At 48.0% G+C, this 23025-nt stretch overlaps 4 protein-coding genes across 6 annotated transcripts in view; 1 reads left to right on the top strand and 3 right to left on the bottom strand.

The window, feature by feature from the left end:
* Positions 1-277: 277 nt before the first annotated feature.
* Positions 278-7663, bottom strand: LOC117892101 (mucin-4). The gene is made up of 6 exons (XM_034798100.1): positions 7444-7663; positions 4231-4454; positions 3880-4163; positions 3172-3816; positions 1346-2948; positions 278-1279 (listed from the first exon to the last, which is right to left on the bottom strand). Exons 2-6 carry the CDS (start codon positions 4451-4453, stop codon positions 306-308), a joined length of 3729 nt encoding a protein of 1242 aa, XP_034653991.1. The 5' UTR covers position 4454; positions 7444-7663; the 3' UTR covers positions 278-305.
* Positions 7664-8988: 1325 nt separating this feature from the next.
* LOC117892100 lies at positions 8989-9312 on the top strand. Its single transcript, XM_034798099.1, has one exon. It carries the CDS (start codon positions 8993-8995, stop codon positions 9221-9223), a length of 231 nt encoding a protein of 76 aa, XP_034653990.1. The 5' UTR covers positions 8989-8992; the 3' UTR covers positions 9224-9312.
* Positions 9313-13066: 3754 nt separating this feature from the next.
* The window catches only part of LOC117892083 (maternal effect protein staufen), a 29752-nt gene continuing 19793 nt past the window's right edge, over positions 13067-23025 (bottom strand). The window contains exons 1-6 of one of the 3 annotated variants that reach the window (XM_034798069.1): positions 20116-20411; positions 19152-19403; positions 15491-17655; positions 15205-15417; positions 14857-15140; positions 13067-14798 (exon numbers count right to left, since the gene is read on the bottom strand). In XM_034798069.1, coding sequence (XP_034653960.1) covers positions 14616-14798; positions 14857-15140; positions 15205-15417; positions 15491-17655; positions 19152-19342 — 3036 coding nt within the window. In that variant the 5' untranslated portion in view covers positions 19343-19403; positions 20116-20411 and the 3' untranslated portion in view covers positions 13067-14615. Of the gene's footprint in view, positions 14799-14856; positions 15141-15204; positions 15418-15490; positions 17656-19151; positions 19404-20115; positions 20412-23025 lie in introns of those variants that run through there. The other 2 variants (XM_034798070.1, XM_034798071.1) reach the window with 2 other exon arrangements.
* On the bottom strand, positions 20860-22794 carry LOC117892089 (serine protease inhibitor 42Dd). Its single transcript, XM_034798081.1, has 3 exons — positions 22537-22794; positions 21572-22467; positions 20860-21205 (listed from the first exon to the last, which is right to left on the bottom strand). The coding sequence occupies exons 2-3, from the start codon at positions 22427-22429 to the stop codon at positions 20933-20935; spliced, it is 1131 nt and encodes a 376-aa protein (XP_034653972.1). The 5' UTR covers positions 22430-22467; positions 22537-22794; the 3' UTR covers positions 20860-20932.

The following is a 23025-nucleotide window of genomic DNA, read 5'->3' as shown; positions in this document are numbered from 1 at the left end:
TCACCAGCAACGTTTGAAACTTCCGACCCCGAAGAGTCACAAAATGTTAGTTAGTTCTCCACAACTGACTAGTTTCCAATGCTCCATTTTGGATGCAGCTCCCTCCCATTTGAATTTTTGATTTTAATGAATTTTTCGTTTTTATTTCTCAATAAATATGCAAAAATATACAATATACGTAGAGGATAGAATATGGAACTGAGCAAATGATCTGACATTAGATTAAGTAGTTAACTTAGCTTAGGCATAAATAGTTCATTAATTTAGTTATGCTAAGAAGTAGTGCTAGTGGCGGGGAATCTCCTTTAGTAGCGTCGCAGGCGTCCGCGCAGCTGCTGCGTTATGTCGTTGGGCAGCCGACCCACACTGCTCTGTGGCACCTGGTAGGAGGTGCGTCCGGAATAGAAGGAACGCTCCCTGCTCTTGCCCGAGCCCGACCTGGCTGGATGCCTGTCCGTCAACTGCAGCTGATGGGCCGACACGTCGCTGCGCTTCTGGGCCAGCTGCAGTCCCGGAATCAAGCCATTGGTCAGCGCTGGCAGCTGCACATTCAGATGATCCACATGGCGTCCACCTATAAAGGAACCCTGCACTGAGCCAGTGGCGCTCACTGGTGCTGGCGGTGCCAGGGGGGGAAACTGTGGCAGCTGCTGCTGCTGCTGTTGGTACGGCACGAATATGTTGGGCGTGAGGTAAGGCTGCTGATTGCTTTGTATAGACGGACGAGACTGCTGCTGGAACTGCTGCTGATGCTGTTTAAGGAAGGGATTTTGCTGTTGCTGCTGCTGCTGCTGCTGATGGAACTGTGCCTGCTGCTGCTGCTGCTGGTAGATGTTTGGTTGGTAAATCGTTTGCTGTGGCTGTTGGTACTGCTGCGTGATGTAGTTTAATTGCTGTTGAGGCTGCTGCTGACGCTGCAACTGCTGCTGCACTTGTTGCACATGTTGCTGCCGCTGCTGCTGCTGTTGCACTTGATGTTGCTGCTGTGCTGGCTGCCTCTGCACCTGTGACTGCTGCTGTTGTTGCTGTTGCAACGTCGCAACACTGTTTGCGTTGCCCTGTCCAAACTTGCTGCTGAAGAAGTCGTTCAGCGAGACGTAGGAGCTGCCCTGTGTGGCCTTGGCTGGCGCCTGGGTGGCCAGAGAGGCGATGATGTTGCCGGCAGAGTTCGGAGCAATCCGCTGTCCCTCAGCGCGGACAATCACTATGCCGGGAGGAGTGGGCAACGCTGGCTGTGGCAGCTGCGGAGGCCGTTGCGGCACAGTCAGACTGGAGATGGCTGTGGAGCGGAAAGAGCAAGAGGAAATTAAACCGTAGCCATAGCCTCACCTTGAGTAATCCTCACCTGGTGCTGTGGCGGGTTTGTTGTAGGAAATGCTGTTCCTGCTGCTACCCCTGCTGCCCACAGAGTTGGACTTGGTCAGTGGACGATACTGCTGGGACTGGGACTGTGACTGGGCTGGAGGTGCTGCCTTCGACTGGACACTCTTGAAGTTCTGTAAGACGGAGTCGTCAACAATGGCGCGCGTTAGCTTATCGAAGGAAAGGAACCCAGAGGCGGGAGAGAGGCTCGAGGTGATGGATTGAGAGGAGTGTGGTGCAATGTCGCTGACTGTTTGTGTGGCGTATGCGAGTGTGTGTGGTGTTTGGGTGTGTTTTTGGGTCTGCGGTGAGTTGCCTGCTGGCTGGGCGTAGCTGTAGCCCGAGGCCAGCGCGGAGATTTGCTGCGACAGCGTGGACAAAGCCGGGGAAGAGGTAGTTCTGGATGGTGTCGTGGTGTACACTCGCGCGGTGGTTGTTCCCCGAGTACGCGTGACCGGCGCCTGCGTCTTGTAGTTCGAATAGCGATTCTTGCCACGATTCACCGATCCTGCTGCTGCCGTGGGTCGGGTAAAGCTGCTCGTCGTGGATGTGGATGGTGCGCTGGTACTGGTGGTGGTGCTGCTGCCGTTGCTGCTTCCTGTCGCTCTTATTGCCGGCGTGTAGATGCGATTCCCGCGCTGCACTTGGAACCTCTGCAGACTGCTGTGGACACTCTCCCAGCTGGCCTTTCCCGTCTCGACCTTCGTCTCGCGATCAATGTGGCGCGCCGAAAGCTTCTTGCTCGGTCCCTGCTCGGCACCACCGCGCACATACGAGAGCGAGGAGGCTGTGGTTCTGGTGGCTGCCTCTGTGGTGGCCGCGGTTGTGGTCGTCGGTGCCTTGGTTGTGCTCCTGGTGGCCAGCGAGAGACGGGACAAGCGCTGGCGACTGGCTGCCAGGCGTTCCAGGTAGCTGCGGGTGGGCGTGGTGGTTCGTTGTGTGGTGGTGCTCGTCGTACTGCGCACCACCGGCAGCGGACGAACGTTGGCGCGTCTCAACGTGGAATTGCCGCGATTCTGAGCGTAGCGCCGATAGCCACGAATCCGCTCCTGGGTGCTGCTGATCTCTGTGACAGTTTCTGTGGAGGTAACCATTGCGGGAGTGGTGGAGGTGCTGCTGCTCTCTGCCAACTCATTTGTGCTGAGGACCTGCGTCTCCTCGTCGTGGGAAGTCAGCTGCACTCCAGCCAGCAGCAGCTTGGCGGCCTCCTGATGCACGCTCGTCTTCTCGGCTGCTTCGGGACTCTCCTCCACTTGGGCCACGTCATCACTGAGGGGCAGGTTGGCGGTCAGGGCGGCTGCTTGACCGAGGGACTCAATGGCAAAAGCAGGAGCCAGCAGTGGCGGTTCCAGCAGGGCAAGTGGCGCAGTGATGGTGGTGGAAGTGGAGATGGATGCGGCTTCTGTCGTCGCTGTGGTGGTCTCAGCTTCCTCTGGTCCTTCTGCCTCCTCCGCTGTGGGCAGAGTGGGAGCTATCAGCAGAGCAGGAGTCTCCTCCGTTGTCGCTGGAGTGCTGCTGCTGGTGGTTTTGTCAAATTTATGTTTGTGCTCAGTGGATTTGAGATCTTCGGTGGGTATCTCATTGGGCTTTTGGGTGTTATTTGTGTGGATTGTGGGGGTTTGTGTGGTGTATGTGGATGTGGATGAGGCATTGTTGAAGGCGATAGTTGATAGAGTAACAATATAAATAAAGATAGATAGATAGAGAGAGAGAGAAAGAGAGATTGTAAGAGATAGAAATGAAATAAGAAGATAGAAGAAATAGCGAAGAAGATTGCCAGATAGTTCCCTGACTTAATCTGCAGCTTACCGTAAATCTCACTGTGCCCGGCGTCTGTTTGGGTTTGCTGTACACATAGGCTGAGGAGGAGCTGCCCTTGGAGCCATCTCCATGCATGGCGAAACCGCGACTGAGGAACCTAAAGGGCTGCTTGATCTTGGTCGGAGCCATTGACTGATAGCCAGAGACGGCGGGATCCACATCGGAGGAGACCTCGTCCAGCAGGTTGTTAATATTGGACACCAGATCCACTTGCGTGGCCTCGTCCTTGTTGCTCCTTATGTGCTTCATGTAGTCCGGGGCCAGAGCCTCGCTCGAGGTGGACTCTGTGTCGGCCTGGAGCTCCAGTCCCGCATTCACCCGCTCCGCAAAGTTCTTCTGCTTCTGGTAGTGATACTCCCGCGGGTACTCCGCCACGATGTGGGCATTGGTGTGATCAAACTGGATGCCCGGATCCGAGGAGAGCTCTCCCAGACTGTTCACATAGATGCCCTCACCATCGTCGTCAGCGGAGGCGGAGGGAGCAATGTCCTGCAGTCCTGCAGCATTGAGAGGCTCACTCTTGATAGCCTCTCCCCTTACAACTGCAATTTGTGGCTCCTCCGGGTGGGTGAGTACTCCACTGGCGCTGCTCAGATCTTTGCTGAGGCTCTGGTGCTGATGATGGTGCTGTGACTGTGGCTGTTGCTGCTGCTGCTGCTGGGAGTGAGTCTGCTGCGGATGTGCCTGTGCCTGTGCCTGTGCCTGTTGCAGTGCCTTCGTTATCGTCTTCATGGGGTACTCCATCATGTGGCGAACGCGCTCCATCATTTGGTGTGTGCTGCCAACGCTGTGGTCCACGTTCATGTCGTAGTACCGCTCCGACTCGTCGCAGTTCACGTTGCGGTACCAGTCGCACACAAAGTTCTTCTGGCTGAAGAGCGTTCCATTGGGACAGAGGAAGCCAAAGCCCTGAGGGGTTCGCGCGGTGTGGGCGCAGATGCGGAACGCCTGGCAGCGGCTCTCCACGTCAGCATAGTAGCCTGCAAAATGAAACCGAAACCAATAAATCTAAGGCAATCCAGAGAGATTGCTGAAGATAGGACTTGCCTTCGTGGCGGCCCTTGCACACGAAACTCGTCTTGGGCGGTGCACTCAAGATGGGATAGTCCAGGCCGGGTTCGCCGGGTATCGTGTGCCGCAGATCGAACTGCTGGTCCGTGTACTCGCTGGACTTGTCCGCGTCCTCGAAGTGCTCTCCGCTCTGGCCCAGGACCGAGGAAGATGCCAGCAGCAGGAGGAGAAGCACCGTCCATGGACAGGAGCTCGGCATGCTGAAAGTGGAACTCGGATTAGCCGGCGCTTGCGACACCTTAAACGTTATTCATTAGGCTGATTGATAAACCATGAATCGGGGCAAACTCATTGATTAAAATGTCTGTCCAATTTGCATACGAATGAGAGCGGGCCGGGGCCACGTAAGTGACCACCACGAGCCGCCGACCAATCGAATTAGCATACGGATTGGGTCGAGGCGTGTCCGCGCTCTCACGTAACCAAAACGAGCGACTCGCTGCCCCAAACAAATGCCTTTTCCAGCTGTGCAGCGACTTGTGTGTGGAGCTGTAGCGTGGGTCCATCAACGGTACATATTCGGCATCAAATGACACTTAAGCACGATAAATAAACTAAAACAATAAAAGGAATCACGATCTCTAAGAACTGACCCTGAAATGTGTGTGGATTTCCGATCGATCTAGATGCTATGCCTCTCGAAATACTTTGAATATTTATGATCGGTTTGGCATCACTTTCGATCTCCCGCGAGATAATGATGGGCAACCATTTGTGATCGATTTGGAGTCGGTTTTGGCTTTTGGGTGCGAGTGTTGGTCATTTCACTCTGGTAATCCAGCAGCTCCATCAATCACCTGGATGAGCAAGCATTATCAATCACACTCGGCCCGGCATTAGAATGTGACTAATTTCGAATTACCAAACGCTAATCAAAACTGAGCACCCAAACAAATATTCGAATCGCTTCCAGTTAAGCATTTGAGCAATCAATTCTCAATGGGTTGGCATCGGACAGCCGCTGAGGTCATTTGATGCCATTACGTTTTGCCCCAATGTGAAATGTGCTGACAGCAGATACAGCAACAGATACAGATAAGTACTCTACATCCACATATCTAGGGACATGTTGCTGTTCATGCAAATTGAAGCCTGCTCAAACGAAAGACTTGGACAACGAACTTGTCCAAGCGAGCGCACTTGCTCCTCAGTTGTTTTTACCCTGAAATATTACCCTTAATTATCCGATGTATTGTTGTGCAAGGAAGCAACAAAACACTTGAGCAGCCACTCAATGATTGATTTCGCTAGGCCCCATGCCATGCCATAAAGTGCAGAAGGCAATCAATGGAGAGCGAAAACCAAAGCGAAAAAACTCTTCAGGTTTTAGAGAGCGAACCAAAGTTGGACCTTTGTGTTCGACTGACACACAAGTCGGCACTTAATTGTCTATCAATTTGAATTGATAACTCAATCAAACGATTGCGTTTACATAACATCCAAGATGAATGATGTAACAATTAGAAAATCATAATTATGGCTTGGATAATTGCAGCTTGGTGGTCGGTGGACAGTCAATGACCTTCCCGCGAGTCAACAAACTGTAAGCTCTTCGGTTCCCAAATACGGCATCATAATGACTATCTAAGCGACATCTAATTGAATTTTAATGATCCACAGACAGAAGCCAGAAGAAGCGCGGAACGCAGTTCGCCACTCGGCGACTCCTCCAATATGCAAATATCGAATGCATTTGGGGCAGGGACTTGGGTGAGTGCTACACTCATCTTCGGACAGCCCCGAGCTGCTTCCACTTCCACTTTCAAGTTACAAAAACCATTTACAATTCGACAGCTTCAGGGTCATTATCAAGAGCAACGCAAAACTGAAAATCAAAACCGAAAACCAAAAACCAAAACCCGAAAACCGAAAAAACAACAGACAGACAGCCACCGACAACGAGGAAGCATCATCAGAAAATGTTTTACTTCTCATTGTTTTCAATGATCCATCAAAGAAAAAATTAAAAAATGCCAGACAAATGATGAGCACAAGATGATGAGGAGCCACACTTCGCAGTAGGGAAGAAAAACTTTAGATAACAGACTTTGCATTGAAAAGCAAAAGACCACAACAAAAAGAGAATGGATAAACATAAACATAAACATAAAACTCATCAGAGGCATTTTCAATGAGATGGAATACACATTTTCGCTGTAATTCAAGTGCGTGGCTCATTATATTTGTATTTATATTTTATTATGAGCTGCTGCTGCGGCTGCAAATTAATTGGCAGCACGTTTTGTGGTGCCGAACCATAAATCTTTGCCAGATATCACGAGAATGGGTTACCCCCGCTAGTCGGATATTTAATTATAGCAAATCGCTGGCTATTTGGCGCCGACAAGCCCCTGACTCTCGAGTGTCATCCAGCTGAATTGATGGCTGGAGTCGGAATGGGCTTGGAATAGGTAGAAGGATCTGCTGACCCCCACCGCGACTGCTCTGTCACTCACTCATCTGAAGTGCCCGCATCTACGGAATTGGAATTCGCGCTGAGTCTGTGTCTGAGTCTGAGTCTCTGGGTTCTACTTATGGTCAGATGACGCAAACGGAGTGCGTAACACGAGCTGAGAGTGAGCCACTTCAAGTGGCTTCAAGTGCTCAACGTTCTGGGGAGATCCGTGAACTCTTCCATTCTTAGATCCGCTTAGATATTCCGTTTGGAGGAGGGCTTTTGCTGTTTGCTGTGTAAACATATCAGTTGCTGATTTACAATATTTATTCCTATCTCAAGATGTTTAAACTTTAAAGTGTGTTGCGGAAATGTTTGCCAAATTGGCTGTTCAATTTCAAAGTTGCTAATCTTCTCAATTTTCAAATTGTAGGTAATATTTAATATTCCCATAGAGCCACGTATGCTTGTTACTCTGAACTGCATTCTGTATTCCCAGAAGACTTCCCGCATTACTCATCCCAAAATCATTCAAATCCCATAACTAATTACGAAAATTAATCACATATTCTTTGCCATATCTTAGCGCTCTAATCTTCATATAAGTATCTCCATAAACAGCTCTATTTGTTGTTCTAAATATCTACCAAATCAGTCCCACTTGAGCGGAGTGGAGTGCATCATCTGCTCGTAGGATTGTGTGGGGGTGTCGGCATGGAATTTGGGTATTATTAATCGCCATTCGTTGGATGACTATTCGGGGTACGGTACTCTCCATGGCGTCACATTTTTACCTTGATTATTTCCGAGCAAACGTTTCAAAAGGGACAAACTTTTATTTATTATTCGTAATTTGGCACAACTGTGGGATGATTTCGTTTATTTGAGGCACAGAAATATAACTTGTAGTATATAAAACTTCACAAAACACAAAACTGAAGTCAGGCTAAAGCATTATCCTGTCGGTCGATTGGCACTATGTCCTTTACTCGAAGTGGGTTGGGGCCTAAGGAGCCGGCTACTGAGCGGAGCGGAGCCAGGTTAAACTGAACCGTTCGAGGCGCGATCTTGAACTGAACCCAAACATTCAAACATAATCGAAATGTTTTGGCCACAAAAGAGTTCGAAGAGTGGCAGTGGCAGACCCAGACCCAGACATTCAGACTCGGCCAGTCAGTGTCAGATACCCCGAAATACACGCTGAAGAAGATACACAGATACAAAGGCAGAGACCCGATCCGATCCGATCGATTGCGTATGATGTTGCTGCGGTACCAACCGGGAAACCGGTGACAACCTGCTGTTGCGGCCAATGATGATGATGATGATGATGATGCTTCGGCCAGCCTACATAACAGTAACAGTTGGAATTCATAAAAAACGCTCAAAAAAGCAACAAAAGAAAGGCACCAACCCACTGTCAACTGTCTCCCTTAGGGGCGTGTGTGTGAATGGAAAATTAAAGCACAGTGAACACTCGACAGAAGGGAAGATTTAGGGCTAAGTCTGCTGTGAAAGAGATTCTATGGGGGAAAGGATTGGAGTGGCTTCCCTTTATGAACAAAGAAGTGGCAGTAGTCCGCCTTTGAAGTGTTTTCACTGTACCCAAAAATGGCTTTCGTTTTCATTTAATTTCGGTTTCGGGTTCAGTTTGGATTTTCACACGGCTAAAGCGGCAGAAAAATGCGGCAGATCGGGTTCAAACTCCCCCCAGATTCCTGTCATATGAATGCCGCATAATTTATTGAGTAATCTTGGCAGTGGCTAAGAACTGGCGGGAGCAGGGGGTGCTGGGACTTCCGCATTTGGAGCCAAGTCCAAGTTTGAGTATCGTGTGACCCAAATCTGAAATTTTAATTAAACAAAAGCTCGATCAATTAACATTAAGCGCTGCGCTAAGCAGCTGCACTTGAAGCGCTTCTTGTCCAAATGATTGATGGATGGAGGCAGCGTTGGCGTTGTCATGTGAGCGTGGATCATCGGATCCGTGCAGATCCACGCATATCAAATGTGCGGCTGTGCCTTCTACAAATTGGATTTTGAGCGCCATCCAACAAGCGGACGGACATGCTGAAATATTGTTCGCTGTGGCATCTGCCCCTGATCCGCTTTAGTTTGCATTCTTTTTTTTCTCTGCGCTAAACGTGTCGAACAAGTGGCCAAATATTTGCCATGGCTGCGACTCGACCGTGTTTACAAGCGCAGCCGATTCGGGCCTGGCCAGCAACAACTGTGGCAACAACGGAATGGGGTCAGGCCAGCTTTCAGTGGCAGTGCCACTGCCACAAGCCTATATAAAAGTGCAACGCGAATGATTGCATCACCAGTTGATTGCGAGCAGAAATGATTCCCTGGACACTTGTTGCACTTGCGGCGGCTCTCAGTGCTGCCCTGCTGCTACCGCAGCCCTCTTGCGCCAGTCCCCTGGAGGACGACACCGTGGACAGACCCCACATTGACTACCCAGCGCTATTCAAGGCGTTCCTCGACGTGGGCGAGGCCCTCTTTGGTGTCTGGGCCCCCGAGGGCTTTAGGGAGCAGCTGAACATGAAACGGGACTCGTATTACAGATAGGCGAGACGCCTCTATCGTGTTTTCCTTTCTTTCTGTGCAGATGTTGCATAAGTGTCGCATGGCTGCATCAATAAATACAACCAGAAACAGAAAGAGAAGGTGTGGGGGCTAGAGGCAAGGTTTTAATTTATGCACATCTCCCTTTTGGCCAAATCACCCATCATTACCACCACATCTGCCATTGGCCCACACCCTCGTAAAGGGCATGGCTGATTTTTCTAGATTTTTGTCAAATATTTATTAAATTTCACTCTCTATTAAGTGAAGAATCTTACTGTCCGACTGTCTTTCAGTCTATAAATGGCATGGACAAAAGACAAAGGCATATTTGAATGAATGGTTGCTAAGCCCAAAGCTTCTTAACAATTCAGGAAAGAAGATCAAAAGATCTCACGACAAGAGTATTTGGCTACTCGGTGTCAGTCAGTTCTTTGCATACGAATGGGTTTATATTTTTGTTTGTTTTGCCCGTTGGCTGTGTGTTATCTACGAACATGACACTTCATATGTTTCTTTCATTGGCAAATTAGTTATTTCTTGACAAATCCGCTGAGGCAAAGACAAAAAGTTAATAAATCGATAGATAAAGTAGAAGCCTGCCTGCCATTCGGCATTGTCGGGCATCCATCAATTTGACTAATCATATTTATAGACTCCCATTCACATTCGCAATTCGCAACTCGCAATCCCCAATCCCCATTTGATCTTGTGCAAAACAACTCCTACGAAAATAATCATCATTATGCAAGTCGAAGATTCGAAAAGCCAATAAGCAGTCAGGCACTTGTCCGGGCAAAGCAATTGATTGAATCAATGGATGATAACTGCTGGCGGGGGAGACAATCGAAATAATCATCTAGCCAAATTCTTTCAATTATTTTGGCATAATAAATGAAGCAAACAATTTGTCTGCGGCTCGCTCCCAAGTGTTTCCTTTGTGCCGCTCGGTCGATCAAGTGTTTTTCCTCCATAAATTAAGTAATCCAATTGTTGGAGCCGTTCATCATGCTCCACTATACCACACAATCTATCATCAGTGTTTTTTTTATATAAATATGAAATCTATTCAGATTTTGGCTATTTCACCTGCGGCCCATGCGGGCTCTGCCCCTCCGCATTCGTAGAAGCGCCAAATATCGCCAATATTTACTTCCTGCACGTGTCGCAGAATAAATTATCGAGTCGCCGCGTATCATCGTTCGGGCTTCGGCCTTAATTGTCGGCTATCGTGCATGTCAAGAAAAGATGTGCCAGCAAACTATTATTAAAACCAAATTTGCCAACTCAGGGCCCAAAGAACGTGATATACTTCGGGGAGATCTCTGACTGGGGAAACTGCTTACTCACGTGCCAGAGTAACACTAGAATTTCCCCCTAATCCGACTTTAATTGAATGCAAATCCCATAGCAAATACTCATAGGAAGAGTTTAATCATATCCATCTATGCATTCACTCAACCATCTGTTCATCCATCCATCAGTGATGATCAAAGCGAGACTTTAATTTGATTACGACTTGGGAAACATCTTCATATATCGCCTATATAAATGTTCAATTCATGGGTGCACGCAACGGAACAGTGGAACATTGAAGCGGTAATCATCATTAGTTGGTTTCAATCATTTGTTTCCCGCTTAAACACTGAGCTTAACATACAAATTAGCCAACAAATTCCCACAGAGGCAAACAGGCAGCGCCATGCTCCGTGCTCAAAGACGGATGGGCGTCTGCTTCTAAATGCATGTCAAGCATCACATTACTCAAAATGTTGTTGGAGAGTATTTGAATAAATCAAAATTAACACACTCCGAGATACTCCACCTGGAAATGTTATAATCAAGCGCCGCGAACATAAGAAGCTGAAGAAATGCCGGGTTTCACTTTCATTCGACAGCGAAATTCCCCCCTTGAAATTCCCCGATTTATACATATATAAATTTGTTGAAAATTATGTAAGTAAATGCTTGATTAGGTGCAGGCAAATGCCTAATTTCTAAATCAAATTACTTCCATTGATTCGCTTAATTACCAGAGCCCAAAATATCTCTGTGAACCAGGCGGAGTTCCATTTCCGTAGCCGCCAGAAAATTCCGAAAAAATCAAACTCGAAATTCAAATCAAACGCCTATTACATCACATCAACATGCTCGTTCGAGTGTATGCAGATTCGAAGATTCGGAGATGCCGGGGCACCGGCGTCCGACAAACACATGTTAATTTCCACTCATCTTTGGTGGGTCATCTTCCCCTTTGGATACCCCATACCCCATTCCCCATTCCCTTCCATTTCTTTCTACGCTGCTCATATTATTGATTTCTTTTGGCAAGCGAGATTTCATAATCACACGGTGCTGCTGCTGCTACCACTACCGATGCCGGACTATTATCAGCGCCATAAATTAATCAGAGGCACGGAGCATGGAGCAGCACAGGTCGCGCATCATCTCGAATCTCCCATCCCGCAAGAAATGCATATGCAAATGGGAATGGCAATGGGATTGGGAATGGGCCTGGACTGAAACCCTTTGATTTTACCGGGCAGGGAGCTGAACTTGTGGCAACTTGAGGCAGGTTGTGTGCAAGCGAGGCATTAATTTAATTTTATGTATTTATTATGCATTTTGTGTTTTCCTTTTTGTTTTAATCGCACGATTGCCTCAAACTAGCCGAAATGCCAGCGGAGAAAGTGGGAAGAGGCCTGCAGACGCACCCAACCCAACCCAACCCACAGCCCACAACACTCGCACTTTAATTCAGTATCTCCCAATGCAGAATTCCCTCTTGCAGCTTCCACGCCCCCTCCATTTAGTTTTCCGCTATTTACCCAAATTTTGCATAAGTATCCGTCACCGATTAGTCAGAGCTCCAGCTGTCGGCGTATTATAATCTGATTTGATTTGGGTATTTAAATCGTTTACAGTTTTTGATTCGGGATTGCGAAATGGTCTTCCGTTTTTTGCCAAATTAACAATCGTTTATAAATATATTTCACATGTCCATGCTCTCGCCATCATTTTGGTTGTGAATTTAGAAAATATATCGTATATTTGTCACTAATTTTTATGAGTTTTTACATAAGATGCCCATTTGGGTTTTCTGGCGACGCTGTTTTGGCATATTATACCACCTCTTCCAACAAATAGCTTCAGCGTAGGGCCGTCCAGGGCAGGGCAGAGACGGGCCTGAGGCGGGGCCCATAAATTTCTTCTTTACGATGCCTATAATCACATAAATCTAAGTTTTGATTTGGACGATGATTAATGTCAAATTTGCGGGCCCGCTGCGAGCTTCGACTGCCGTTTGGATGTTGAACACGAAGTCTCATCAAATGTCAGCCAGAGAGAACGCCCTATTCGAATATCGGCGAGTGTTAATAAGTTTTGGCCCATTGCACCATCAAACAGCATGTTCCACCTTTATTTCAATGTTTATTAAAGAAATTACATTTACATAGTTTCATTGTTGTTTGTATGATATAACATGGTTGTATGTAGAAGTACGCTCACGTTACAAATATTAAGACAAGACTAACAATTTGCTCTGTCGGAGTGTTTTGCAGGGGAGGGGAAAGGCTTAAGGCTAATAAATGTGTGTTCTCTCCTCTCCATTTTCGCATGCGATTACTTTATTTGGTGTTGATGAACAGATCTATGCTCGTTGTTGTTAGTGTTAGTGTTACATACACCGCACTTTAAAGTTAATAATTCTAATCGATTTTGTGAAGACTTTGCAAAGCATATTCCACCATTCCAATGATAATTGTCATGTGTGATGTGTTCCTTTTTATTTGCAAAGTCTTCCAACAAAATGAACAATTTGTGTGTCGTGTGTGTGTTTTATTAATGGAGAAGCACAATGTCTCTTGCTGGTCTAATAGTGTGTGCTGATCGTTTATCTATACATTTAATACTGGGTTCGACGCTACCTTTCACACGGTTACAGTTCGCTTACGCTTGTGTTAGGTTCGCGGTTGCTTAGACAAAATACATTTTACATAATGCAACTTAACGCTTAATAATCCGGTGCTGTTGTTTACGTTACAAGGATACGGGACAGGGACACAACGGACGATAGCATTTAAAACTATAGTTATCAGAATTTCCATCAATGTATGTATGGGGTGGGGCGTTTGTGTAAAGAGAAGGTATGGTATAGCTATGTAAAAACGGATACAAAGATGAGCAAAGAATAATGGGGGACAAAAACATATAAGAGGCTAACGCAAACACTATTCATTATTCATAACGATGTTCAGCTTTTGGCTCTCGCACACTTGCACTGGCAGTTGCAGCAAAAACTGAACATTTACAAAAATGGCCATTTAAACATTTAGAATTATAATTATAACGATTATGTAAATTGTATTTTATTTGATAAGATTGAACGCAAACGCCCATCCTGTCCATCTCATGCGCTGCCAGCCACAAATTCCAGCAATCTAACATTCAAGTTGCGAAATTGACTTGGCATTTGGCAAGTTGAATTGTTCGCTTGAAATTTGTTAACTTTGTTGACATCATGCATGGGGGATGTGACGCTCCATTTATCGATGCTTAGAGAACTATTACTTAACTATGATATATATTAATGTATAATAGATTCATTATTCGACGAGTTTCATCAAGCATATGTGACCACAAGCGGCACGTAGATGGTGTGCTTCGAAAAATAAATCAAAACTTCTCTACCTCATTTCCGCGGGAAATCTCTGGCACTCTCCGCGGAAATCCTCTAACAGTTTTCTCATTTTGAATTTATTTTTGAAAGCGTCTGCCGCATGCAGCGAACGGGTACACGGGTATCTATAATCCGTTGTTCATCAATTCAATTCAAGTGGTAAAGTGGGCTTCAACATCAGCTTTAATCTTAAGTTTACATACTGTAAGCACATGCAAGTGCGTACAGTACTTAGTGGGGGGTCGGGTCTCTTTAAGGCTAGTTATTGTTCAATTCTCAACTCGGAGGATAGACGATAGGGGACGACTATCCGTTCTGGGCTGCTCAGTGTTTCTGTTCGTTACATTTCGTTACATTCAGTTCTTTGCTTCGTTCATCAATTCTCAACAACAAATAAATAAAATAATAACACCAGTTGGCTTGCACAAGTTGCACATAAATAAATAAATAGGTATTAACTAATAATTTGCTATTTCAGAAGGTTGGCTTTCTTTTGCATTGTTTCTCGTTTTCCTCATTTTTTCTCTTTTTCCTCTTTTTTTTTTGTGTTTTTTTGAATTTGCACACAGCTTGGTTTTTGGATTTTGTTTTAGGTTTGCTTTGTGGACGGGTATTTCTTTTCGTTTTTGTTTTGCTCTTGCTTTTGCTTCTCTCCTTGCAAATGTGCAGCAACAACAAAAATTGCAGTTAAAAATGAATTTAAATTGATTAGAGTTACTTCTTGGCATTGTTGAGGCCCAGTTCGCTGAGGATTTTTAAGGCATTGCGCGCAGCATCGTTCTGCGACTCGTCGGAGCTCTTGCCAACGCCATGGCAGATCTGCGGCGGGTTCGTTGAGAGTGTCACAATGGTGAGGAACTCGTTGTGGTTTCCCTTGGGATAGTCCGAGAAGTTCACCTGCAAAATGATTGAATTAACATTTGTCTAACGTTTGTCCGAGTTGGGTTATTCATACCTCAAATTCAAACAATTTGCTTAGGTACAGGAGCTGCTCCTTCATGTGTACGGCTGCGGCTGCACTGCTGCTGGCAGCGGCATTGCTGCTATTGCTGCTCACGCCACTCGTGTTGCTGCCCGTCGATGTATTCAGCGTACTCTCTGGGGCTGTCTCCATCGGCTGTGGCTCTCCGCTGTTGTCATCCGTCGTTGTGGTCGATGTCTCCTTGTTGGCTTCCTCCTCCTCCTTGGCTTCTTCGCTGTCCTTGACAATAATCATGGGATCTACCTTCCGTTTAGGCGCTGTTGGGCAAGAAAAGAATATTGGATCTATGCTTCCAGCGGAAATAAAAGATTGCACACTCACGTCTCTTGTGCTGGCGCAGAATGAGGATGCCAGGCATGGGACCCACTGGCGTTGAGACCATGGGAATATCCGGGTCTACAGTGCTTTCGATTACTGGCGCTGATGTCGCTGTGGCAGTTGCTATTTCAGTTGCATTGCCATCCGTGGAATCCTGCGACTCCTGGACTCCTACGCTCCTGCTGTGCTCATCCGATTCCAGTAATTCCAACAGGGCTGCAGAGACAACAGCGACAGTCAGTTAATTTGAGAGGTAAAAGGTGGTAAAAGGAAGCAACTATGAACTTACCCTGCGCTGCACTGCGCTTGGCCAGCTTCTTGCTGCTGCCCGTACCGCGGGCTGTGGTTCCGTTGGCCGACACCTCCATGACGAACTCGCGCCGCCTGGAGGCTTCGTTGCCGTTCTTGGCTATCAGTTCGAAAATGGGCTCCTTCTCCTTGCGCGTCTGCTGCAGCTGGATGAGCTTCGTTATGGGATTCTCGGCATCGTCCAGCTCCACAGGTCTGATGGCGACATTGAGACGCTTTCGCCGCTCCGGCTTTGCCATGGATACCACATCCGATAGCGACAGCGTTGTGCCAGAGCCATTCACTGATCCATTTTTGCCTGGAGTTTTCACCTTGATGCGCCTCACTGGCGTCTGCTTCGTGGGCGTAAGGGGCGGCAGCTTCTGCAGTTCTGTGAGCATCTTCTCGGCCGACCGCTTCTTCGACACCTTCTTGCCGTTGCCCTCGCCCTCGGTGACAATGCTGCCAACGACACAGGCCGTGATGAAGTTCTTCATGTGGGCCGGTCCATCCTCGCGCAGCACCTTGAAGTGCACAGTCATGTTGCGCTTGATGCCGATCTCATGCACCTGGGAGATGGGCGACTTTTTGTCGCCCTCATCCATGGAGTCGTCGAGTGCCTCCTCTGACGCCGAGCTGGCCTGCGTCTTGAGCACTTGCAGAGCCCTGGCCGCAGCATCGTGCTTGGCCTGCTGCAGCGTGCGCCCGATGCCCACGAACTTCTGCTTTCCCACGTACAGGGTGATCTTGCTGGGCGTGGGCGGAATCGGGGCGTAGGGCATATTGGGACCGTGGATCATGTGAGGGCCTAGCGGCGGCACCATCGTATATCTGGATGCATATTTAGGGCCATAGGCCCGCTGGGGCCCGCCATAAAAGCCATGTGGATGCATGGGCGGGGATTGAATGGGCACAAAACTGTGTCCATGTCGTGCAGGACGCAGCGCAAAGGGAGGCGGCAGTGGCTGAGGCATAGGCTGGGGCATTCCTGGCGGCGGTGTGGGCAGCAGGGAGCCGCCACCGTACTCCGACGACAGCAGCGGGTCGGTGGGCTGCATCTGTGTGGGGTCCAACAGGTAGTAGGTTCGCTGTCCCAGCTTCATGGCCAGCGCATTCAGCTCCACGGTGGGTGTGATGTGGGTGCGTGTGGTGCTGGCTTCTTCGCTGCGGCGTATCTTCGGTGGTGGATGCTTGTACTTGGTCTCCTCGATGGCCCTGGAGGCGGCCATGTGCTGGGCCTTCTTTATCTTGAACCCGTCCGCCGAGTACTCCTCGTCGCCCAGCTTCAAGGTGACCGTGAAAGTCTTGCAATGGGCCGGTCCCCGCTCACCCGTCAGCCGGTACTGGTGCGTGATCTTGTTGTACCTGGCCAGCTCGTTGACCAGGCACATGGGCGTCTTGTCCTTGCCACTGCGTCCCGAGCTGCCGTCCTCGTTGGACAGCGTGCCCGACGCATCGATTTGCTCCGTGCTGCAGCCTTCATTCACTGCTGTCGCCGCCGTCTCCGTTGCGCTTGGCTCCTGATCCGATGGTGGCAGCTCCTCTAGACCTGCGGGTTCCGTGGCTCCCGGCAGGTTGCTGCTGCTCACACACTCTGGATGCTCCGCTGCTGCTGCAGATGATGCTGCGGTGGCTGATGCTGCCACTGCCTCCGGGGTCATGGCTGGCGCCAGGACTGGCCCGACTTTGGCACTTCGATATGTTGGCTGGAGGATGGCCTTGGAGCCATAGCCGTTGCTGGTGCCGCTGTTGGCGATGTAGTGGCCGCCAGGGTTGTTGTTGTTGTTGTACTTGGAGGGCGGCTTGGGCTGGCTCATTTGGTAGTAGTGTGGCGGGTGGGCTGCATAGCCGCCGATGTGGGCGGCCATGTGGTGCGGCGGCGGTGGAGGCGGCAGCGGATTATACGAGAGAGCGGCCGGATTGCCAGCCAGAGGGTTGTAGGCCTGCGGCGGAGGCTGCTGGCATTTACCCACGTGTCCGTTGCTGCTGCTGAGATGCTGATGCTGCTGTCGGATCTTTTGCATTTGGTTGTTGTTGTTGCTGCTGCTGCTGCTGCTGATGTTGCTGTTGTGGTGATAGGCAGGTCCAGCCGCCACGGCAACGGCGGCAGGATTTGACGGCGTCTGCTGCTGCTGCTGCTGTGCGTGCAGATGGTGATGGTTCAGGCTGCGAACGAGAGAGAAAGTGCAGCTCGGTTAATCGATCGGATGGGAGGAAGGAAGCTGGCCCTGGAGCCCTGGAGGGCATGGAGCGCGATGGCTTTGCGGTTAAGTCAGCAAACAATGCTTGGCAAAAGGATTAGAGAGGCAATGAGGAATGCTGATGGACAAAAGTACATCAACTGACATCTGGGAAAAACAAAAACACCAACACGCAGACCGACCCAACGTCCTTTTCTGATCGCTGCCTCCGCACCCCAGTTCAACCCCTGCCCCTTTTCCACTGTTGTTGCTGTTGCTGATGCTGCTACAGAGGACAACAGACAACAGCGGTGAGGCAGAACAATGGGCAAAATCCTAACAAAGCACAAAAGCCGCATTCTCTTACGCATCGTGTCATTTTTCGCCAACTGTCAGTTTCAATTGAGACGCACCTACCGCGACACCCTGACATCCTTTCGCAATTGGGCATTTGAGGGGCCACCAGGGACGGCCTTGCCTCACTCTCACTCTCGCTCTCGCTCTCAGTCTCAGCATCACAAATCAGAGACCTAACTGCCACACACATACAGACACAGACACTATGCTGATCAGTTTCACAAGACACGTACAAATTTCGGCAATTTTTAATCGCCAAATCAGTTGGGAGAGAAAAAAGCCTTCAAATTAACATTGATATGGACAATTAGAGATAGAAATCAGCTCCACCGGGATGCAGAAGATGACCCTTAGATAGTATTCATCTGGAATCCTTTTGAATCACTCACAAATTAAATCGAGACTTTAAAATGTATTCCATAAACCGTTTACAGAATCGAAACCACAACCAACTGTTGCATTGGACTATGCATTTTTCTTTAAACGAAATTTCCACTGAACAGCGCTCTTTTCTATTACTTAAACATCTCTTGTTTTCACCTCTTACTCGAAATGGACTTGCGTATTTCATGACGTACTGAAATGTACGCTAAGAACTGTGAGCGCTAACGCGTTGTTTCCCGTAAATTCATGAGCGATCCGAGTGCCAGGCAAAACGCAACTGAAGACAGGCCGAAGAAAAGTTCATTGGAAGTTGAGGCAAAACATATGATCGCAAAAGAATCGAGAGACGAAGGGAGACCAGAAAGCGATCCAAGAAATCCGAACGATCCTCACGAACGTCAAGGATAATTGCAGCCCAGTCGTTGCCATTGCTGCTGCTCCTGCTCCTGATCAAACCCGTTATCAAGCGGAAGTCATGCTGAGCGCGAAAGAACAAAGAGCCACTGAAATTATAATTTATGAGTTGAGAAAATGGGATGATGAGTCTCACACCGATTGTCAGTGACAGGAATTAACATAATTGCCGCATCGCATAAAGCCTAGACACGCTGGCAAGGCAAGGCAAGGCAAGGCTAGCAGCCACGATGCTGGGGCCAGTCAAGGGTTGGGTCTCGTCTCAGATAGTTCCAACTTGAACTCTAGCTCAGCTCTAGCTATTCTTCTATTCCTGCCAATGTTTACCGTGGATGATGATGATCGCGGTGTGGAGTCGGCTGCTGTTGTGGCTGCATCTGGGGAGCACCGGCCATTGATGCCGCGGCGGCCAGATGCTGCTCCAGGCTGGGATGCATCTGCATGTGAGTGTGGCCGTGCGTGTGGTGATGTGCGCGTAAGTGGGGCGCTGGTCTGGCCGCGTGCACATTATGCTGCATGTTGGGGCTGGGCTTTCTTCGGCTCCTTGGAGAGCGATTCTAGCGGGATGAGCGAGTGCAGCTGCAATAGAGGTAACATTTTCCATGAGATACACACACAGAAGCAGAGACAAAGCAATGTTTTCATAGGGGACAGAGGTGTCTCTTTGTTTGGCAATTGTGCAGACTTTCAGCAAGAATGGAAAACAACGTGCCGCCTGTAGCTGCATCGACACTGCATGCATGCAAATGCAGCGACAGCCACGGCACCAACGAAGACGGCGGCGATGCGCCTAAATCAAATTGTGACAGGCTACAGCTAGGGCCATGGGTCGGGCTAGGGGTGGAGATGGTGGTAGCGGCAGTGGTTGAGGCGCTGTCAAGCAACCACCTTTTCTTAAACATAAGAACATTCATAGCTGCCCGCCTGCCTGGCATGCCCTGCCCATTGATCGATGTACGTGTAGCTATCTTGCAGACTGCAGACTGTGTTGCACTTTTCTAGTTCTGTGGTAGTTCTGTTGCTGCTGAAATTGGATAAAATGCAGCTGCATTTTGGAATCGGTTTCGAAATCAGGTTCCAGGCAGGACCACTGCGTTCTCAACGTGCATTGAACCGTTCATTTCGAAGTCGGAATCGGAATCGGAGGAACGACAGACACTCAGAACAAACGGAACCCCTCTGCTGATTGAATGCAGACGCCGCTGATCATATGGCATAACAGTTTGCATTCGCTTTCTGCGCGCAGAGTTCTACTACAACAAAAACAACAACAACAACAACAACAACATACCTTCTGTCGCCGTGGGCAATGAATGCAATGTATTTTTGTACTTTACTCGCTCCTCTCCTCTTCTGCAGTAACCAAACACGAACGCACTTTATTGGGAACAAACACTCCTCCAATCGATTTGGAGAGAATTATTGGGTGAACTAATAAGCTTTGCGACACTAATTACGGTTGCTACTGGCCCCTGTGACGCCGTTTTCATTCAGAACTTTAAAAAACTCTTTACAACTACTTTAACACTTAAATTAAATTGATAAACCTATTTTGCACTGTGGCTGCGGATGAAACTCGAAAAACAATGGCCATTAGGGATGTTAAATGCGATATATCCGTGTATCGATATCTTTTTGGACTCCCTAAAACATTAATCTGTTTAATATGATATCATCATCAGAACTACTTTTCTTTTCAGAAATCAGAACGGATCGGATGTATATATATTTTGTGTCGTTTTACGCTTTGAGAGCAAATAGCTACTAATAATTATATTTACCAATGAACAGGGTAGCTTGCAGAAACTATCGTTACTCTTGTGCGATGGGCGGGATTAATGGGCACTTTATTTTAAATAATTTCAGAAAAGATTTATTTAATTATATTTATCTGCTCTTTACTTTTTACCTATTTAAATACCAAGAATATCTCATCAAAGAGCATTGTTTTCCACAAGGGTATCTTGTTATGTCGATGATATTTTTTGGACCGATAAACGAAAATTCCATTACTAAATAAATACCAAACGAAATCTTCGTTGTGCGAGTCGTTTATTTCAAAAATACTTTTCATATAAAAACATAAACTAATGATGAGAGCTAAAATTCTAAGAAGTTGGTGCATTTACAAAGGCACCGGCGAAGAGGATGTTCTTCTTGTTCCAGATGACGTACAGGAACGGGCGATCCGCTTGGAACTGCAACGGGAATGTCATCATGCGAGTCATCATGACCATTCCTGTGGCTGCAGCAGCCTCCGTGCCCTCCTCATTGACTTCAATTGTGGCCTTGTGCAATACCTTTGACACAAACACGCCTTCGGGGGATTCCAGCAAATTGTTAAACTCTGCGCTCTCCGTAAACATTTTCTTGATGCCAAGCTGAAATGTACAGAGAGGTATGCATGAAAATGAGGTCATCGCACGACAAAGGGTACGCGATCGATAAGATAGACTAGGTGTGTCCACCTGCGACTGCAGCAGTTATTATATAATTTTATGGAATCGTGTGGTGATACATGATCTTAAACACGAGCCGCAGGCTGCGTCAATTCGTATTGATCATCACAATATCGAAGGTTATCTGAGACGTTATTAAGCCAATAAGCTACTAAAAATATTCTCGCGAGATAAGACTCCCATAAATACAATACTTCAAAAGTATTCCATTGATTGGGGCGGTATGCAACGGTAGTTGGCAACGTGTCATAAAGCAGACTAAATTTAGGTTACTTCCTCTACACTCACCTCTTTCAGCTTGTCGCCCAGGTCGATGGAGTAGTCCACTTTGAATTTGGGAAACTTTACTTGCACCTCCTCGACGTCCAGTTTTGAGGCCAAATCGACCAAGTTCACTGACTTCAGTTTTTCGGCCAAGGCCTTCAGGCCGGTGCGTTCCTGTGGCAACAGCACAAACATGGACAAATCGGAGTCCTTGTACGGCATATCCAGGGCCGTGCAGCCCAAGTCCTCAAAGAAGCCGTAGCCGAATTTAGCCTTCTGATTCATGTAATTAACTTTAACGGCCTCCTCTTCGCCCACATAGAAATCGTCCTCCGCGGTGCCTTGCTCGTTGAATTTGTGGGTCCAGCTGCCCTTGAAGTGGAGCGCGTTCAGAAGGACAAGACGCGTGTTGTCCGTGAAGCTGTCGGCGCTAACCAGATCAGTTATCTTGCCCTCGGTCTTGGCGTTCACCCAGCTGTTGATGGCCTGAGCAGCTGCATCGCTGAGAGCAAAGTTGATGGACTCCGCCTCGGCGTGGTACTGCTCCTTGATGGACGCCTCATAGGACTGCTTCAGCTGCTTGCCCTGTTGCACGTACAACTTATTGGCGACGCTGAGGAGGCTACTGTTCTTGTACTGCTCCAGCACAAACTGGAAGGTCTGCGCCACCTCCGGAGGGAAGTTGGAAACGAAGTGCAAGGCGTTGGCGATCTCATCGGCAGTCTCGCCCTGGGCACCAGCAAAGGCGAGAGCAATGCAGGCTTGGATGGAGAAGGGCGAGAAAACGATGTTCTCCTTGACGCCACCTACGGCCAGCAGTTGGAACAGCTCATTGGTGAATCGGGCACCGCCACGCGCAAATTCCAAATTAAAGTCGAACATATTGTCTGATGATTGCTGGCTATTTGTGGGTGTACCGGCTGCGTAATCACAAAATAGATTGTTTGTACTTGTTGTTTTCTCTTTCAACGTTTGCGTCCAACACTTACCGCTGTCTACACTGGAATGCCTTTAAAGCTATTCGGGGCCACAACAAAAGTGAAAACAAACAGCTATCCGGCTATGCCTATACGGCGCGGGTGAGTCACCATCATAACTGAAGAAGCGGCGTCACCTGCCACTAGTTGATCAGTTTTCTTCTAGCGGTTTTTTCCCCGGATGCCCTTAGTAATGCCAACTAAAAGTAAGGCCCAGAAGATCTAGGAAACCCCAGAACCGGCATTGGCGTGGGGATTTAGATGCATTCCATCACATTATAGAAACAAAAAAAGGTAAAATCGTAAAAATAATAAATAAACAGCTGCTTCGTCGTGAGTTAAAATCTAGGGATAGCAGTGTGAACGCGCGTATTTTGAATTTCATTTCTTCTTCTACTTATGAACTTAATTTAATTTTTAATTTTTACAGTTCGATTTACCCTGGTTCCACCACTGGTTCTTACTCTCTCTCTTTCTCGCGGCACGCCTTTCTGTCTACCC

Source organism: Drosophila subobscura, chromosome E (assembly GCF_008121235.1).
Source record: "Drosophila subobscura isolate 14011-0131.10 chromosome E, UCBerk_Dsub_1.0, whole genome shotgun sequence".
Taxonomy (NCBI): Eukaryota; Metazoa; Arthropoda; class Insecta; order Diptera; family Drosophilidae; genus Drosophila; species Drosophila subobscura.
Note: the sequence above shows the minus strand (reverse complement) of the source record. Positions and strands in the feature narration are given on the sequence as shown.

Excerpts from the sequence above, each read along its gene's own strand:
- LOC117892101 (XM_034798100.1), bottom strand. The coding sequence starts at position 4,453 with ATGCCGAGCTCCTGTCCATGGACGGTGCTTCTCCTCCTGCTGCTGGCA. Across the intron at positions 4,164-4,230 it reads GTGCAAGGGCCGCCACGAAG|GCTACTATGCTGACGTGGAG; the intron begins GCAAGTCCTATC and ends TTCATTTTGCAG. Across the intron at positions 2,949-3,171 it reads CGGGCACAGTGAGATTTACG|CCCAATGAGATACCCACCGA; the intron begins GTAAGCTGCAGA and ends AACACCCAAAAG.
- LOC117892100 (XM_034798099.1), top strand. The coding sequence starts at position 8,993 with ATGATTCCCTGGACACTTGTTGCACTTGCGGCGGCTCTCAGTGCTGCC.
- LOC117892089 (XM_034798081.1), bottom strand. The coding sequence starts at position 22,429 with ATGTTCGACTTTAATTTGGAATTTGCGCGTGGCGGTGCCCGATTCACC. Across the intron at positions 21,206-21,571 it reads TGGGCGACAAGCTGAAAGAG|CTTGGCATCAAGAAAATGTT; the intron begins GTGAGTGTAGAG and ends TGTACATTTCAG.